General features: G+C 43.1%; 1 protein-coding gene across 1 annotated transcript in view; it reads right to left on the bottom strand.

Moving 5' to 3' along the window:
• LOC126161386 (cyclin-dependent kinase 5 activator 2) overlaps positions 1 to 20418 on the bottom strand; it is a 333234-nt gene that overhangs the window by 7780 nt on the left and 305036 nt on the right. Inside the window, exon 2 of the mRNA XM_049917163.1 lies at positions 5290 to 5604. Within this exon, the coding sequence (XP_049773120.1) occupies positions 5290 to 5604 (315 nt within the window). The remainder of the gene's footprint in view (positions 1 to 5289; positions 5605 to 20418) is intronic.

Genomic DNA, 20418 nt, shown 5'->3' with positions numbered 1-20418 from the left:
CAGTTAATGTTACAATGAGATATAGATACGTGCTTCTCAGTTAATTTATCTTCATGTTGACTCCATTTTAACAAGTTATCCAGCTGCCTACCAAAGAAATTTACACACAGTGTTTCATGTAGAGTATGAGAATTAATGTTCACAATTGGTGCTAGCAGTCATTGTTGCTTGTCTGGAATTGCATAACATGAGGCTTTGTGACATTTGGATTGAAATTGTTTGTTGTGAACCAGTTTTAGGCATGTTCAGCTATCATCTGAGGAATATTTGGTAACACTGACTGCAATCACTTCATTAATGTGCTTCAGCTAAAATTACAGTTTTTAAACATTCCTTAAAGGTCATTGGAAGATCATTTGTGAAAGTTCAGAACAAAAGCAGACCAACATTGATTCTTGTGGACCCCAAGCAGAGTTTAGTTTAATGCCTGTTACACACTCTGTTAGTGTGACTCTCTGCTTTCGTTTATGAAGGTACAACTCCATACATGGAAAAGGAATGTCATTAATGCAATAACACATTATTTTACCAAGCAGAATTAGGGGTATACAGCAGGGATCTATAACCCAGTCCCTCATATTCATCTACATCCATACTCTTCAAACCACTATGATGAGCATGACAGAGGCCACTCACCATTGCACCATTTACTATGTTCAAGCAGGAAGTCTAGGAAGAATGATTGTTTAAATGCCTCTGTGTGTGCTGTAATTAATGTAAAACTGTTCTTGCAATTCTCATGGAACAATATTTATGGGTTGTGGTATATTACTAGCTCCAACAGTTCAAGTGGGTTCTTAAAACCTGGTAAGTAAGCCGTCTCAGGTCAGTTTGCATCTCTCTTCATGTACCTGCCAATGCAGTTTCTTCAGCATCTCTGTGGCACATGGGTTAGACAAATTTGTGACCATTTGTGCTGCCCATCTTTGTACACATTCATTAACCTCTGTTAGTCCTATTTGTTACTGCTCCAACACGCAGTGTTCTATGTTGAGTTGCTTCCCCTTATGTAAGCAATCTCCTTTGCAGACTGGTTACACTTCCCTAATATTCTACCAATGAACCAAAGTGTGTTCCCTGCCTTACCCATGACTGAGCCTATGTGATTGTTCCATTTCATATCCCTACAAACTGCTACAGCCACCAATTTTTATGAGCTGACCAATCCATTTATGATTCGTGGATTTTGTAGTTGTAGGATACTACATTTACTCATTTTGTCAAGTGCACAGTTTTACATTTTGGAACATTTATAGAAAGTTACCAATGTTTACACCACTTTGAAACCCTGAAAAAATCTGACTGAGAATCTGTGCAGTTATTTTCAGTCAGTTCTTCATTGTAATCAACTACATCATCTGTGAAAAATCTAAGGTTGCTATTAACATTGTCATGAACAGCAAGAGGCTCAATGCACTTCCCTGGTGCACATCTGAAATTACCTTTACATCTGTCAATTAATCTCCGTCAAAGATAACATGTTGCATCCTGCTTACCAATTAATCATCAGTTTAATCACAAATTTTGCTTGGTGTGCCATATTATCATACTTCTGATAACAAGCATAGGTGTAGTGCTTACTCAAATACAATATGCAGCGCCTCTGTTGTTAAGAAGAACAATGCAATGTTCCTTTAGGCATGCATGGATGTTTGAAAGAACACTGCATCATACTTCTTAACAACAGAGGCGCTGCAGTATCTAATCTCTGTACTAATACCAGGCAGTAACTTTCAATTAAAATGTCCTCCCCTGTATGGAAATTACATAATGTGTGCACGAGTACAGGTTGTTACTAGGAACGGTGACTTATGGAACTTTGGGTATGGCCATGAGTCGTGCACGGATAGCCAAAGCAGTTAAGGTGTCTGCTTACGTAAAGCGGGAAATCTGGGTTTGAGTACTGATGTGGCACGACTTTTCATAGTCTTCATTCGCTTGTACATATGATGGTTGTTCATATTGACAAATGTGAACTCGTTTCATGTACTTAATCAGTTGCTTCTCAGGAATCAAGAAATACTGTGTCCACACACATCAAAAAAAGTTTTGCATCACGCCAGTTCCCAGAACACCTGAAGATAGACGTTCACTGTGGATATGGTATCACAGACACAGTCTCTTTGACTGTTAAGATATTTCACTAAACACACGCAAAGATGTAAACAACCATGCATGAGCAGTGCCCATTAGACGGAGGGGGTACGACAGCCAATTAGTACCAGTCATTCCACAAGGAAGGAAGTACATGGCTCATATTGTCTGTACTTCAACCATGCCTAGATGGTTAATACCACGGTTCCATCAAGTCTGCATTTTTACTTTGTGCCAGGAAGGGCTCTCAACAAGGCTGGCTCTGAGCACTATGGGACTTAACATCTATGGTCATCAGTCCCCTAGAACTTAGAACTACTTAAACCTAACTAACCTAAGGACAGCACACAACACCCAGCCATCACGAGGCAGAGAAAATCCCTGACCCCGCTGGGAATCAAACCCGGGAACCTGGGTGTGGGAAGCGAGAACGTTACCGCACGTCTCAACAAGGAAAATGTCCATGTGTTTCGGAGTGAACCAAAGTGATGTTGCTTGGACATGGAGGAGGTACAGAGAGACTTACGATGACATGCCTTGCTCAGGTCACCCAAGGGCTACTACTGCAGTGGATGAAGCCGGCGGTGGCCGAGCGGTCCTAGGTGATTCAGTCCAGAACCGTGCTGCTGCTATGGCCACAGGTTCAAATCCTGCCTTGGACATTGATGTGTGTGATGTCCTTAGGTTAGTTAGGTTTAAGTAGTTCTAAGTCTAGGAGACTGATGACCTCAGATGTTAAGTCCCATAGTTCTTAGAGCCATTTGAGCAGTGGATGACCGCTAGCTACGGATTATGGCTCCGAGGAACCCTGACAGTCATAGGACGTCGTGTTACGTCTCAAACTGTGTGCAATAGGCTGCATGATGCGGAACTTCATTCCTGACGTCCATGGCAAGGTCCATCTTTGCAATCAAGACACCATGTTGCATGGTAAAGATGGGCCGAAGAACATGCCGAATGGACTGCTCATTGGCATCACGTTTTCTTCATCAATGAGTGTCACATATTCCTTCAAACAGACAATCGTCGAAAACGTGTTTGAAGGCAACCCAGTCAGGCTGAACGCCTTAGACACACTGTTCAGCAAGTGAAGCAAGGTGGAGGTTTCCTGATGTTTTGGGGTGGAAAATATGGGGCCAACGTATGACGATGGTGGTCATGGAAGGTGCCATAACGGCTGTACGATACGTGAATGCCATCCTGCAACCTATAGTGCAGACATATTGGCAGCATGTTGGAGAGGCAATCGTCTTCATGGACGACAGTTCGCGCCCCCATCGTGCATATCTTGTGAATGACTTCCTTCAGGATAACGACATCAGTTGGCTAGAGTGACTAGCATGTTCTCCAGACATGAACCCTATGTAACATGCTTGGGATAGATTGAAAAGGGCTGTCGTGACCCACCAACAACTCTGAGGGATCTACGTCGAATCGCTGTTGAAGAGTGGGGCAATTTGGACCAACAGTGCCTTGATGAACACGTGGATAGTATGCCACGATGAATACAAGCATGCATCAATGGAAGAGGACGTGATACTGGGTATTAGGGGTACCGGTGTGTGCATCAGTCTGGACCACCAACTCGGAAGGTCTCGCTGTACGGTGGTACAACATGCAATGTGTGGTTTTCCTGTGCAGTAAAAAGGTTGGAAATGATGTTTATGTTTGTCTCTGTTCCAATTGTCTGTACAGTTTCCAGAACTCTGGGAAACGAGGTGGTACAAAACTTTTTTTGATGTTTGTACTTGACTGCCTTGATCCATGGCGTTCAGGGTGTCACGTGAATCAAATGTAAGTTGGTTTCCACATGGACAATGTTTCCGAAATTCGTGCTTGTGGGCATGGACGAGGTCATTTTGTTCAAGATTTCTCATTCCGTTTGAGCTCAGAATTATTTACAACAGGGATATTGGACGGTAGTTCTGTGTCTGGTGCCCTTTTTGTAGACAGATGTGACTTCTGTTTTGTTCTAATTATTTGTTCAGAGAGTCTACGGCTGTTTATACAGGGTGATTCAAAAAGAGTACCACAACTTTAGGAATTTAAAACTCTGCAACGACAAAAGGCAGAGCTAAGCACTATCTGTCGGCGAATTAAGGGAGCTATAAAGTTTCATTTAGTTGTACATTTGTTCGCTTGAGGCGCTGTTGGCTAGGCGTCAGCGTCAGTTGATGCTAAGATGGCGACCGCTCAACAGAAAGGTCATCATTCCCATAGACTTAAACCTAATGTCTGTATATGGGGCACTGAGAATCCGCGGGAAACAACTCAGTATGAACGTGACTCGCCTAAGGTGAACGTTTTCTGTGCCATTTCAGCCAATAAAGTTTTTGGTCCCTTTTTCTTCGAAGGTGCTACTGTAACTGGACTACAGTATCTGGAGATGTTAGAGAATTGGCTGTTCCCTCAGCTCGAACAAGAAGCACAACAATTCATATTTCAGCAGGATGGAGCGCCACCACATTGGCACTTATCTGTCCGTAACTACCTGAACGTCAACTAACCGAGGCGATGGATTGGCTGCCAGGCAGCCCGTGACAGAGCACTTCATCACTGGCCTCCAAGAAGCCCTGATCTTACCCCATGCGATTTTTTCTTATGGGGGTATGTTAAGGACATGGTGTTTCGGCCACCTCTCCCAGCCACCATTGATGATTTGAAACGAGAAATAACAGCAGCTATCCAAACTGTTACGCCTGATATGCTACAGAGAGTGTGGAACGAGTTGGAGTATCGGGTTGATATTGCTCGAGTGTCTGGAGGGGGCCATATTGAACATCTCTGAACTTGTGTTTGAGTGAAAAAAAATCTTTTTAAATACTCTTTGTAATGGTGTATAACAGAAGGTTATATTATGTTTCTTTCATTAAATACACATTTTTAAAGTTGTGGTATTCTTTTTGAATCAGCCTGTAGTTAAAAAAAGGGCTACTCATCCGCAAATCTGGCGCAGAACCTGACAGGTGTTCCATCGGGTCTCGAGTTTAGTTCAGCTGAAGCGATTTCAGTTATTTCTCTACACCGCTGACGCTAAAACCTATATCGCTCATCTCGGCAGTGGTGCAAGAAGCAAATTGAGCCAGTAATTCTGGATTTTCCCTCGAGAAGCTACCAAGCAGAATTGGGGTGACAGAGGAGTAGTCCCTCATCGGCGCGTTTTGCAGTGTGAAGGTGCAAAGCTGCGGGGCTGACCTGTGCGCCGCACGCCTTGAGCTCGGTGAAGATCTCGGTGAAGAAGCCGGGCTCGGCGTTGATGCGCAGCATGTTGCGGCTGAGCCGGTTGACGATGAGCAGGCAGCGGTCCCAGAAGCGCTCCTTGTCGTCCTCGACGAGGAACGGCTTGAGCGGGTAGCTGATCTCGTTGCCCATGTACGAGTAGGAGAGGTAGAGGCACGTGAGCACGACCGCCTGCAGTTCGTGCTCGCACGACAGGTTCTCCTCCGTCACCAGGTCACGCACCAGCATGTACACGAACACCACGTTGGCCGGGTTGATGAACGCCACGTCCTGTGGGCACACGGGCGGAAGAAGGGAACGTTAAAACACCGTGCGTGCTTCAGTGCTGTCGGGAGCAGTGATTTACTACTGCGCAGCGTGTTAACCCTTCCATCCGCGCAATTTTTTGTAGCAATTCAGCGAAGATAATTTTTTTTTTTGATATCCTATTACAAATGTGATCAACTGACTATTTTTTGATTGTTTTATTTTTGTGATTTAGGACCAGAAACTACGGTGGTACATACATCATCACGGCAACTTTGTGAAGTATTAAAACTATGGTTGTAAACAGATTTCCCACTTCCCATTTGTGAGCTATTATGTGTTGCCATTACACGTAAAAGAATTGATGAACAGTGTTTTCTGTATTTGTTTTAAATATTCTTTTACACTACCGGCCATTAAAATTGCTACACCACGAAGATGACGTGCTACAGACGCAAAATTTAACCGACAGGAAGAAGATGCTGTGATATGCAAATGATTAGCTTTTCAGAGCATTCACACAAGGTCGGCGCCGGTGGCGACACCTACAACGTGCTGACATGAGGAAAGTTTCCAGCCGATTTCTCATACACAAACAGCAGTTGACCGGCGTTGCCTGGTGAAACGTCGTTGTGATGCCTCGTGTAAGGAGGAGAAATGCGTACCATCACGTTTCCGGCTTTGATAAACGTCGGATTGTAGCCTATCGCGATTGCAGTTTATCGTATCGCGACATTGCTGCTCGCGTTGGTAGAGATCCAATAACTGTTAGCAGAATACGGAATCGGTGGATTCAGGAGGGTTATACGGAACGCTACGCTGGATCCCAACGGCCACGTACCACTAGCAGTCGAGATGACAGGCATCTTATCCGCATGGCTGTAACGGATCGTCCAGCCACGTCTCGATCCCTGAGACAACAGATGGGGACGTTTGCAAGACAACAACCATCTGCACGAACAGTTCGAAGACGTTTGCAGCAGCATGGATTATCAGCTCGGAGACCATGGCTGCGGTTACCCTTGACGCTGCATCACAGACAGGAGCGCCTGCGATGGTGTACTCAACGACGAACCTTGGTGCACGAATGGCAAAACGTCATTTTTTTCGGATGAATCCAGGTTCTGTTTACAGCATCATGATGGTCGCATCCGTGTTTGGTGACATCGCGGTGAACGCACTTTGGAATCGTGTATTCGTCATCGGCATACTGGCGTATCACCCGGCGTGATGGTATGGGGTGCCACTGGTTACACGTCTCGGTCACCTCTTGTTCGCATTGTTCTTCCGAGTCACGCTTAGTTTCCAAAAAGCTCTTCAGATACATGTATTCCTGAAAACAATTGTCGCCTGAAATCTTCACACCGTATTTAGTCAGGTATATGATAGTGTTTTCAGTCATCACCCAGTCTGGAGTTTCAGATAACGCATCCAATCAAATACTTGATATTTACGAAAAGAAGAAGGCCATTTCTTCAACTACTCAAATGATATGGTAAGAAAGCCATTGTCTCTTTCTCAAATTTCGAAATCAATTTGATTGTTTGTTGGTTAGGGTTATCATTCTTTAATTTGTTCCAATTCATCTAGGTTTGCGTGCCAATAAAAATAACGATCTTCCTTTCATTCAGACATCTTTGAGTGTCGATTAATATATTTCTTATTTCAGTTATCGAGAGCTTACTCTTCTCCCCCTTTTTTTTCCAAACAGAGCTAAGTTTGACTGCAGAAACATGAAGTAAATTTCGCTGATCGGAATACTGAAAAGATCTGAAATTACACTCCTGGAAATTGAAATAAGAACACCGTGAATTCATTGTCCCAGGAAGGGGAAACTTTATTGACACATTCCTGGGGTCAGATACATCACATGATCACACTGACACAACCACAGGCACATAGATACAGGCAACAGAGGATGCACAATGTCGGCACTAGTACAGTGTATATCCACCTTTCGCAGCAATGCAGGCTGCTATTCTCCCATGGAGACGATCGTAGAGATGCTGGATGTAATCCTGTGGAACGGCTTGCCATGCCATTTCCACCTGGCGCCTCAGTTGGACCAGCGTTCGTGCTGGACGTGCAGACCGCGTGAGACGACGCTTCATCCAGTCCCAAACATGCTCAATGGGGGACAGATCCGGAGATCTTGCTGGCCAGGGTAGTTGACTTACACCTTCTAGAGCACGTTGGGTGGCACGGGATACATGCGGACGTGCATTGTCCTGTTGGAACAGCAAGTTCCCTTGCCGGTCTAGGAATGGTAGAACGATGGGTTCGATGACGGTTTGGATGTACCGTGCACTATTCAGTGTACCCTCGACGATCACAAGTGGTGTACGGCCAGTGTAGGAGATCGCTCCCCACAACATGATGCCGGGTGTTGGCCCTGTGTGCCTCGGTCGTATGCAGTCCTGATTGTGGCGCTCACCTGCACGGCGCCAAACACGCATACGACCATCATTGGCACCAAGGCAGAAGCGACTCTCATCGCTGAAGACGACACGTCTCCATTCGTCCCTCCATTCACGCCTGTCGCGATACCACTGGAGGCGGGCTGCACGATGTTGGGGCGTGAGCGGAAGACGGCCTAACGGTGTGCGGGACCGTAGCCCAGCTTCATGGGACGGTTGCGAATGGTCCTCGCCGATACCCCAGGAGCAACAGTGTCCCTAATTTGCTGGGAAGTGGCGGTGCGGTCCCCTACGGCACTGCGTAAGATCCTACGGTCTTGGCGTGCATCCGTGCGTCGCTGCGGTCCGGTCCCAGGTCGACGGGCACGTGCACCTTCCGCCGACCACTGGCGACAACATCGATGTACTGTGGAGACCTCACGCCCCACGTGTTGAGCAATTCGGCGGTACGTCCACCCGGCCTCCCTCATGCCCACTATATGCCCTCGCTCAAAGTCCGTCAACTGCACATACGGTTCACGTCCACGCTGTCGCGGCATGCTACCAGTGTTAAAGACTGCGATGGAGCTCCGTATGCCACGGCAAACTGGCTGACACTGACGGCGGCGGTGCACAAATGCTGCGCAGCTAGCGCCATTCGACGGCCAACACCGCGGTTCCTGGTGTGTCCGCTGTGCCGTGCGTGTGATCATTGCTCGCAGTGTCCGGAGCAAGTATGGTGGGTCTGACACACCGGTGTCAGTGTGTTCTTTTTTCCATTTCCAGGAGTGTATTTTAGATGGCGTATCTTCGGCATCAAAAAGTTGTTTTAATGGAATCCAAATCGCAAGAATTCTCTTAACTGCAGGCATTAACGGAGCCACCTTGTTCTTGAATGAGGCAGAAGAGTCTGGTGGTTGACATCAATCTATAAGCAGAACTCTTTCAGCTTCTCTGTCCTTACCGTGTACATTGAAAAATACTTAAATATTTTCACGACAGTTACTTCAGTGTCGACGTTAAGACTCCAGCAGGATAGGATATTGTGAAGAATATGGGCTGGGCATCCAACTCCTTCTACATTTTTTTCCTGGTTCTTCTTTAATTTGGCGAAACATTCCACTGGCCGCCTAGATGAAGCCATCAGAAGTTGGTACCGGTATTGTACCACAAAAAGCGATTAATACATGTAAAGGAATCTGCAGTTGCCTTAAAGCGTCTAGACAAAATTTTGCAGTTGCCTCCGGTGTTTCGTTATTCAGCGAATCAAATTTCAACAGCTCCTGTCGGATTGTGCCAATTTTAGTAAAGTATTGAACAACTAAAGGAAACACCTTTTCAGCCTTGTCGTCCGATGAGTCGGTGCCTATGCCGCAAAATGAAACTTCTTGCAATTGTTTTATGCATTTGTATACGGTGTGTTGCGCGAGAATATTTTTAACAGTCGCTGTGGCTGTGGTCCTGACTGTAGACTCCTTTGCGAACACTTTGGAGTCAGGACACATTGCGGCATTGAGTTTTACGGTACAGTCAAGAAAGCTGAAGGATTAATGGTGCTCCACAACTTTATAAGTTGATGTTAGTTCTGCAGCAGCAATGAGCAATTCTTCCTGGGTATCTTCTTTAATCACGGTGTAGAAATAGGCTTTGAACTCGATGCTACGTCGAATCCATTTGTATGATTCTTCCTAGAAATGTGATGCTTCACATCTGCCGTGAGTTACTAAGATATCTCGCAGCGCTTCCTGAGCCGGTAGTCCTCTGTTGACAAAAGACCACTCTTTTGTGTAATCATCCGAGAAGTTACATTTTCTCTTTCCATTCTTAGGCATTTTCATAAGCTATGATAAGATAAGCAGTAAACGCTTTAAATAATACTCACTTTCAGTCGGGTTGTCCGTATTAGGTTTAGAAAGAATCGCCTTACCAGATCGCTATTTAAATGGGAACTTTCCGATTCTTCCTTGTGGGGCTGCTTAAATAGTTGCAGCTCCGTACTGCTGGAGAAGTCTGGTATTTATTTGAATGATGGCGCCAGATCCAGATGGTACTTGCATCGTCGATACAGGATACGCAACATGAAACGCCTTTTGTGAGACGACCTTGTCAGCATAAATTTGTTGACGAAAATAAAACTGAGGCTGGATTTACATGTTGCGCTAACAGTTGGCGTTACTTTAGTACTTGAGCCAAGTTCGTAACAGTATTTTACAAAATTGGGACAAAATTGTGTCTTGTCGGGATATCGGTACAAGAAGATCCATAATGGTGATGGTCTCGAGATGTCAGGATGGATGGCAACCTTAGATGTGAGGTAGTTATTGTTATCAGCTTTGGTCCTTGTGTTCTCATAGGGTTTCCTTTTCTTGTGATAAGTAGCACCGGTTTGAGAACACTTTGCCACACAAGTGACATATCGTTTGGCGCCCCGATCCCCCTCTTTCAGACATCAGATGCACTTGTATGGATTCTTGGCAAGATCCCTAAAACTAAATCTAAATCAAAATTTAGTGATCGTGGAAAGCAGTCGTTTTTTCTTTTAAAATAAGTACTGCATAGACATTTCTCTATAACAAATATAAATGTTCGAAACTTATTCCAGTAACTAATTATTAAAAGAGGAAGAAATTAATTCCCATTTAAGGTAATTACTGAAATCTTTAGATGGCTTTTAGTGAACGCAGATAGAACTGACTCATCGTATTGTTCTAGTGCGAATAAAAATCTGGTGACTAATAAACTGACTGTAAGAGATGAAAACATAAAATTTCTAATATTTTTACTTTAAAACGGAACTGTTTCATTCTATAATTTACAAATTATTTCACTTTCCATCGGAATAAGTGGAATGGAGATATGAAATAAGTAACTTAATTTTTATTTATAATTTTTTATTTTTTGATGTATAAACATAAGACACTGATTAAATGTGTAAGTTGTAAGTTACATGTGGAGAAAACTCACAAGCGAGAGCGTCCATACCTGGGGACAAGCCCCCCCCCCCCCCCCCCCGCCCCCTCCCCGATAGTTCTAAAGGAAAGAAAAAAATATAGCATGATCACGTGTATTTCTTGTAAGAAAGTGATTTAAAACTCGGTGTTACACAGGTTTTTAAAAGGGTCGGAAATGGAACTTTCTTATCGTTACTTACAAGTCGTCATTCACATTACAAAATATTAAGAATACTCCACACCCCCATGTCTAGCCCCCTCCGCCCCCTACAAAGTATTGTATGGACGCCCTTGCTCACAAGTACTGTAAACTGTGACATGTAACATTGTGAAGAGGTGTCGTATCTCTTAATAAGGCAGGTTTTTTGGGTGAAGTTTGTGCCCAGTTAGAAGGGAACTTAATCGAAAAGTTTGCATTTCAAATACATTTATTCTAACAAGGGAAATATTTGGTATTGACGTCAGTGGCGGCTCATGAGCATACACTCACAATTATTTCGTAAATGGATTATTTACAGTCCTGTGCTTCATGAAACATTTCTGCTTCTATTATCGTATGCTTTCACACGTGTCAGTTTCCACTACTAATTATGGTACACCCTGTAAAGAAATTCTGCACTTGGGCACCAGGTCATTTGTGTTGCTTGGACCTTAAACCGAACTTCATGATTTTTTGTAGTCTTCAGTCCAAAGACTAGTTTGATGCATCTCTCCATGCTATTGTAAACTGTGCTAGCCACTTAGTCTCCGAATAACTACTGCAACCCATATCTTTCTGAATCTGCTTATGTATTCATATCTTGGTCTCCCTTTACATTTCTTACCTCCCTTATTTCCCTGCACTACTAAATTTGTGGTCTTCTGATAACTCAAAATGTGTCCTATCAACCCATGCCTTATTTCGGTCAAGATGTGTCACACATTTCTTGTATCCCCAGTTCTATTCAGTACTTCCTAATTAGTTAGATGATCAACCCATCTAATCTTTCTAATCTTCATCATTCATCTCTAGCACCACATTTCGTAACCTTCTGTTCTCTTTTTATGTAAACTGTTTATCGTCCATGTTTCACTTTCGTACATGCCTACACTCCAGACAAATTCCTTCAGAAAAGCCTTCCTAGTACTTAAACCTATATTCGATATTAACAAATTTATCTTCTTCAGAAATTCTTTCCTTGCCATTGCCCGTCTACATTTTACATCCTCTCTGTTTCGACCACCATCAGTTATTTTGCTGCCCAAATAGCAAAAATAATCTACTACTTTAAGTGTCTCGTTCCGAATCTGATTCCCTTAGCATCACCTGATCGAGTTCGACTATGTTCCAATATCTTCGTTTTGCTTTTGTTTATGTTCATCTTATATCCTCCTCCCAAGACACCGTCCATTCCGTTAAACTGTTCTTCCAAGTCCTTTGCTGTCTCTGACGGAATTACAATGTCACAGGCAAACCTCAAAGTTTTTATTTCTTCTTCATGACCTTTAATTCCTATTTCAAATTTTTCTTTGGTTTTCTTTACTTCTTTTTCAATGTATATATGAATAACCCTATCACACTCCCTTCTCAACTGCTGCCTCCCTCTCATGCCTCTTGACTCTCTGTACAAGTTGTAAATAGCCTTCTGCACTCTGTGTTTTACCCCTGTTACCTTCAGAATTTCAAAGAGAGTATTCCAGTCAACCTTTTCAAAAGATTTATCTAAGTCTACAAATGCTATAATTGAGGGTTTGGCTTTCCTTAACCTATCTTCTGAGATAAGTCGTAGGGCCAGTATTGCCTCGCGTGTACCCGCGTTTCTCTGGAATCCAAACATCTTCCCCGAGGTCAGCTTCTACCGTTTTTTCTATTCTTCTGTAAAGAATTCATGTTAGTATTTTCTAACCATGAATTATTAAATTGATAGTGCGGTAATTTTCACACCTGTCAGCAACTGCTTTTTGGAAGGTAATGTTTGTAACTGTTGCAGTTAGGATCTTTATTAAACACTAGCTGATACCCACAGCTGTGCGCACATACCGGTTATTTTGTTATGAAGAGTGACGGTCAGTAAGTAAGCCACTGTGTGTGCAATAACATCAGATGGCCTCACGTGTGCGCCTGTTCAGGTAAGCATAGCTCGCAATACGCTCCTCGCTCACCCCCCCCCCCCCCCCCGCCCACACACACAGGTGTTCCAAAGCACGATGCATCAGCATACGCAGCGTCACTACCGAGCAGTGCGCAGAGTGGGCATGGGCGGGACTGCGCATCCATGCATCGTGTTGTTGAAATAGCTGTACATTATACAACGTGTATAAATAGTGTGTAAGTATGAAGTAAACACACTGAAGAAGATATCAGCACTGTATTCATTACGTCGAATCGTATCAATTAGCACATATCAACCAATAAAAGTATTTTCACAAATATGATGAAGTTCGAAAGTCAAAGAGCAAATAGCTTTTCCAAAGAGTATATGCTTTCCCCTAATTTGCATAATATTCTTCAAATCGGTAAGTATCTTGTGATACACACTTTCTAAACGAGACCATGTTCTTCCTCGGGATTCAAGCTACCTCCGTGCCAAATTTCATTCATATCGGTTCAGCGAGTTAATCGTGAAAAAGTAATAGAGTTATTTTCATATTTATAATATTAGTATGAATGAAACTTTATGTTATGATATTTTTTTTCCTTGATTTGATTTTTATGAAATGAGGCCTATACTGTGGACCATGCCATGCCTAAATTGTTTGCAAAACCCACATTAAAGAGAATAGCATGTTCAAACAAACGGACACGACAATTTTACAGATTTATAATTAGTATGGATGTTAATACATCAGTTTGGATTACGATCTACAGTTAAGCGGCTAAAGGAACAGGTTTCTCTTAACAAAGGTGCATATATAAAAGCTTAAAGTTATTGCAGGTATGAAGGAGCAAAGGCAGGAAAATCTCAAATGGGAGGAAGCAGCCACTGAAGAGACGGAGAGTATAAGGGAAATAATAACGGAAACAAAACAGGATACATTTAGTTACATAAAATTATCTGGCAATGACTTATTGAGAGGATATAATGAATCTTTAATAAAAGTTTGGAACCAGAATAAATTGGAAACAATAGAAGTTTGAATAAAACAAAATAAAAATAATTGTTGGTTGGACACTACATTTTATCTGTTGGAATGTTAGATGACACAGTATCTAACAACAGAGAAAATTGTAGAATCATCCCAAGATCTCTTTAGCTGTTGGTATAGTTCAAAATATGACTACTCAGGTAATTGATAATGCAAGCAATGACATTATGGAAGTAGCGTCAATGGAGGTATAAAGAAAGTAAAGGTGTCTGAAGATGAGGGCGATTCAATACAAGTCGTTAAAAACCGAGGTGAAGTAATGCAAGGGGAACATATAAAATTATTTACGGAATGTCAGTGGAGGAATACGTCCAGTGATGTAATTACTCTATTTCATAATAAATGAGACAGACAGGAGACAGAACACTATGAATATGTCGACGAATAGAAACATAAGTTAGGCTCCAATGCGGCAAAGGAATATGCCAAATTTAAAAGTGGAAAAAGCCAACAGACTGTTCGCAAGCAGTGAACGAAACAGTGAGTGCACATACCGCGTATCTAGGATTGACAGACTGTTCAGAAAACTGTTGAGTCAGTTGCAATAAAATCTGCACTGTGGTGAGAACCCTCGAGAAACAATGCATTGCTTCCACCCGCATTAGTATATCGAAATATATGCGAGGATACGTCAATACCTACAGCTTTCTTTAGCTTCATCAGGATAGTGATAAAATCAGGATTTACAGAGGTGCCAAGGCAGGAGATTCTGTGTCACCATAACAGTTCTCTGCAATCCTACAAGAAGTTCCCACACGCTGCAACTCGGTAAATGAAGGAGAAATGATCGTTTATGGAACTTACTGACCCACATTTCGTTTACTGACAACATCCTACAGTACAGGTACCTTCAGCAATGAATGGAAGAAATTAAAGGAGCAAGTTTGAAAGTTCGTCTACAATTTATTATAATAAAGCTAGAGTAACTTATTATCAAATTATGAAAATGAGAGAGTATAAATTAATAATGAAAACATGGAACCAGTTGATGATTTTCTGTACCAAAACAAAGTGAAGGCAACGATGACATTGGCAGGAACAACATAAACAGGAGAGAAACAAAGTGACTGCTTTTGATGAACCAAGTAATATTAACTGTGCTTCTGATTTGTCTGGCAAAGTGAGCTTGCAGAGTGACGCATTTAAATTTTCTTCACACTCTTAGAAGTTCAGTACTGGGACATAAATTTCCTAAAGCAGTAAGACGCAATTCTCAAAAGAACTCTAAAAAGAGCCTTTCAAGATTAGGACATTTCGTAGCGGTGGTAAGTATCACACATGGTGTATACGTAGCGTAATAGGTTTGTAATTATGAAGTTATTGGTCCAAATCTTGCTAACATCAGTTTTTTTACTTTTATTTAAATTCCATATTTATTGACACACGCAAGTGTTAATTAATAAATATTGACTCATATTTTTGTAATAAAAACGACAAATTTATTTTTAATTACTTGTCGCATAAAAATTCTGGTATCCAAGGTAAATTAAAATTTGTCACAAAAATGCGAAATATGAAACAGAAAATGAAACAATTTTTGTTCCTATTGAGTGCACAGTATTTCTGCTCTTCATAACTTGTTTCGTTTAACAAAAAGATGCATTGCAAATGCCGGCCGTTGTGGCCGAGCGGTTCTAGGCGCTTCAGTCTGGAACCGCGCGACCGCTACGGTCGCGGGTTCGAATCTTTTCTCGGGCATGGATGTGTGTGATGTCCTTAGGTTAGTTAGGTTTAAGTAGTTCTAAGTTCTAGGGGACTGATGACCTCAGATGTTAAGTCCCATAGTGTTCAGAGCCATTTGAACCATTTGCATTGCATATCTTAATAAAGTTTTGTTTTCATACAACCATTAGTTAAAAGCAAAAGGATGTTATTTTTACTAAACAATTATTATTGAATATATGTTATTTAACATTTACATTAGTTAATAACTACGGAATTCAAATAAAAGTAAAAAAAATTGCTACTAGCGAGATTGAAACTAACTACTACACGATTACAAATGTATTACGCAACGCATTCAGCTAACGGCGAACACGTTAATGAACTCAGTAAGCGTTCGGAAATCTACATCTAAATCTACATGGACACTCCGCAAATCAGACTTAAGTGCCTGGCAGAGGGCTCATAGAACCAATTTCACAATAATTTTCTATTATTCCAATCTCGAATAGCGCGCAGGAAAAACGAACACATATCTTCCCGTGCGAGTTCTGACTCCCTTATTTTATTATGATGATCGTTTCTCCTCATGTAGGCTGGCATCAAAAAAAAATATTTTCGCATTCGGAGGAGAAAGTTGGTGACTGAAATTTCGTGAGGAGATTCCGCCGCAACGGAAAATGCCTTTATTTTAATGATGTCCACGCCAAATTGTATATCATTTCAGTGACACTATCCCCTCTATTTCGCGATAATACAAAACGTGCTGCTCTTCTCTGAACATTGTCGATGTACTCCGTTAATCCTATCTGACATGTTCTGTGGCATCAGGGGATCCCAAATTTAGTGTTGGAGGCCAGCGTGGAGGGTAAAAAAATCGTAGAGGGAGACCAAGAGATGAATACACTAAGTAGATTCAGAAGGATGTAGGTTGCAGTAAGTACTGGGAGATGAAGAAGCTTGCACAAGATAGGGTGGCATGGAGAGCTGCATCAAACCAGTCTCAGGACTGAAGACCACAACAACAACAACAACAACAACAACAACAAGTATCACCAACCGAGCAACAGTACTCCAAAAGAGGCAGAGGGCCTGTAACTCTACTTTGGGGAACGCCAGAGAACACTTATCTTGTACTCGATGACTTTCCGTCAATTACTACGAACTGCGACCTCTCTGACAGGAAATCGAATCCAATCACATAACTGAGACAATATTTCATAAGTACTCAATTTCACGGCAAGCCATTTGTGTGGTACAGTGTCGAAAGCCTTCTGGAAATCTAGAAATAGGGAATCAATTTGAAAGCCCTTGTCAGTAGCACTCAATACTTTGTGTGTCTAAAGAGCTACTTGTGTTTCACAGGAACGTTGTTTTCTAAATCCTTGTTGACTGGGTGTCAATAGACTGTTCTCTCTGAGGTAATCCATGATGTTAGAATACAATATATGCTCCTAAATCCTGCTGATAATATTCACAGCCGTTTTTTCTGAGGTCGTTGAGAATTGCGTCGTGCAGCTTTGAGAAACTGATGTTTGGGCACTGAACGTTAAAAACTCTACTTATGAGAGAAATCCAAGAAGGTTGATCCGCAAGGTAACCACTGTGAATCGGAAAATTTATAAACGGGTTGTTTTAGCAGTTTGGACTAATGGTAGTGAAACAGAGGGACTTTTAATGAGAAAATCATTCCAAACTCAGCGAGAAATGGAGAGACGGGTCTGCATTTAGCGTTCAATCCGTGAACGGATTGCTGGCCTGACTGCAGGTTCAGTGGAGCATTTCGTTCACCGCGGCGCTAGGAGGGCCAAAATGGCGAGTCCACGGCTCCAGCCGCCCTTTACCGTCAGTAAAGAAACCCGTCACTCAGTCTGACAGCAGGAAGGGTGTGCCGGTTCCGTCGTGGAAGGAATGGAACGGGGGAAACTACCTGTCACTTCCCGGGTTTGAACCTGGGACCTTCCAGCCTACAGTCTCGCGCTGTGCCCTCTAAACCACCATTGCCAAGGAGAGTTGTGTGACGGGGATTAATAGCAGCAACAGGAAACAATGACATAAGAGAATGGCCTGGCGTAGAAGACGCAGTTATGACTGTCATCAGAATGAAATGGTGGTGTGCGGAACATGCAGTTCAAGACAGTGAGTGGTAGGAGGACCAGGAAGTTCTTTGCTGGATTCCAAGAGATAGGGAAATACGGAGAAGGTTACGTAATGGGAGGTGGGTAGCGGGCACTGGAAAATGTGCAGGAAAAACACGTTTCGGTGTAGGTGAAGATTTTTATCCAGCACACGTTACCAAATGGCCGAAGATGACAATACTGGATTGTTGCATCACTGTTTTTTTTTCTAAGTCTCTGTCGTCATCTCCGGATCTATAGTACTGTGCATGTATGCTCACTGCAATACAATCTCGAAGGTAACTCAGATAAGAAACTGAACGATATTTTGTGGTCTGAGACACTGCAGAGCAATGCTATCTGATGTCAAAAGACTCACCAATGGCTCTGATCAATCTCGGAAAATTTGCTGTTAAACTTTGGACTCATTCTGTTGGAACTGTTTCACCTTAGTCATAAGTGCATGAAAATCACTTACTATATAGGTTGTAACCAAACGATGCTATGACACCGACAGAAGCAGCGGTTTCTACAGTGTTGCTACGATAGGGAGCGATATCATCTAACGGCTGGAGCGCTGGAACACTTACTGCGAGAAATTTTGCTTGAGGCACACTAAAGGGCCACAAAGGAGCGATTTACACCCAGTTTCAACCAGCATTACGAACGCCACTGTAATTAGAAGTTCTGTTACGGAAACTGAATTTCTACGTTGAGAGCGGCAGTAGCAGCTGATCTCCGTATCTTCAAAATTGAAATTTATTATTTGAAACGCTTTTCTTGGGAGCTGTAGGTTACTTTACGGAATATACTACATTAATTATTGACCTCAAGTAGGTTGTGTTTACGTTTCGAGTGTGCTAATACAAATAGTGATGTGTCGCTCACACCGACAAAGGGAGAACTGTGATCAAAGTTTGAAAAAGTTTTTGACCAAGGGAAAAAGTCTGCTTCGACGATAACAACTACAGTGTCTTACAGGTATGAAGACGTGACAGTATGGTAATTCCAGAATCTAACAAAGTTGCATAGTTAGTATCTTCATAGACAGATACACTTCTATGGAAAATGTTCTAAGTCCGATGAAGCTGTACTGAATAACCCCGGCAAAGGAACAGAAAAGTCTACCCTGGATGTAGTCTGATAGCACCAAGCGAAACAACGACGAATGCTGATTACAGCTCGTCAGCCCCAACGATGGACTTAGAGACTGTTCTAAGACGACAGGGTGTGTAGCACCCGCCCAGAACCTAGCAGGGGCTCTCGAAGCCGGAAGAACTGACTTATGCAGCTCTGGTGCCGACCTTTATAGCGATCGGCATAGGAATACTCGCGGCACTATTTTCTGGTCACGTTTGCGGCGGACGCGAATAGGTCCCTTGGAAGCGGTGGCCTTGGCCTCTGCTAGCGCTGGTGCTGCCGCCTGCTGTCCGTCCGTTAGTGCGGCAGGGCGAGATCGCGACGCTGAGGCGTGCAGGGGCCGTGTAGGCTGCACGCGTGTCCGAGGTGTCCAAAGGGTTGCCGATCGCTTTCGCAAAGATTTCCGGTATAGAAATACGAGTGTTATCCGGAAAGTAAGTAACGATCGGTCGAGAAATGGAAAATTCAGTGAAAATCAGATGAAGCTTAGCACAGATGCGATGGGCACTGTGTCTAGTACGCCCGTCGATCGCATCATGTCGCTCTTTTCAGTTCTGAGCTCACAGTAAGAACGTAAAGATGGCTAGAAATTAGCGTCTCCCGCCAAATATGAGGGCCTGGCGAGAGATTTCACCTGAAGCTATGCAATCCACACAACATAACTGTCATGCGGTTCGCTCTAACACAGTTCTCGGCCGCACTCTGCAGGGGCAATGAAGATGCTCCTGCAGCGTTTTCGTTGGGAAGTGTCTGATCACCCACAATACAGCCCGTAATAGGCTACTCCTGAGGTTAATCTCTGCTCAAATGAACCGCTGGCTATGAAGACAATATTTTGACAGAGACAACGAGCTGCAGTCCAAGGTAGAAAATTGTCGAAAAGCTCTGGGTGCTGTCTTCTATAAGGAGGGAATTGAAATGTTGGTGCAACGCTACGACAGATGTCTAAGTCTGAGCGGCGACTGTGTAGAGAAGTAGCTGCAGGATCTAGCTAACCATTGCAAATAAAACAGTTTTGATTTTCACTTTGGTTTCCATTTCGCGACCTATCGTTCCTTGTCCGCAGCTCGTGGTCTCGCGGTCGCGTTTTTGCTTCCCGAGCATGGGGTCCCGGGTTCGATTCCCGGCGGGGTCAGGAATTTTCACCTGCCTCGAGATGACTGGGTGTTTGTGTTGTCCTCACCATTTCATCATCATTCATTTACGTGGCGAGATTGGACTGAGCAAAGGTTGGGAATTTGTACGGGCGCTGATAACCGCGCAGTTGAATGCCCCACAATCCAAACATCATCATCATCATCTATCGTTCCTTAATTTCCGAATAGCCCTCGTACATTTTCATTGGAGTAGCAGTGTGGTTCTAGGCGCTACGGTCTGGAGCCGACCGACCGCTACGGTCGCAGGTTCGAATCCTGCCTTGGGCATGGATGTGTGTGATGTCCTTAG

Source organism: Schistocerca cancellata, chromosome 2 (assembly GCF_023864275.1).
Source record: "Schistocerca cancellata isolate TAMUIC-IGC-003103 chromosome 2, iqSchCanc2.1, whole genome shotgun sequence".
NCBI classification, from domain to species: Eukaryota; Metazoa; Arthropoda; class Insecta; order Orthoptera; family Acrididae; genus Schistocerca; species Schistocerca cancellata.
This window is presented reverse-complemented; position numbering and strand designations above follow the sequence as displayed.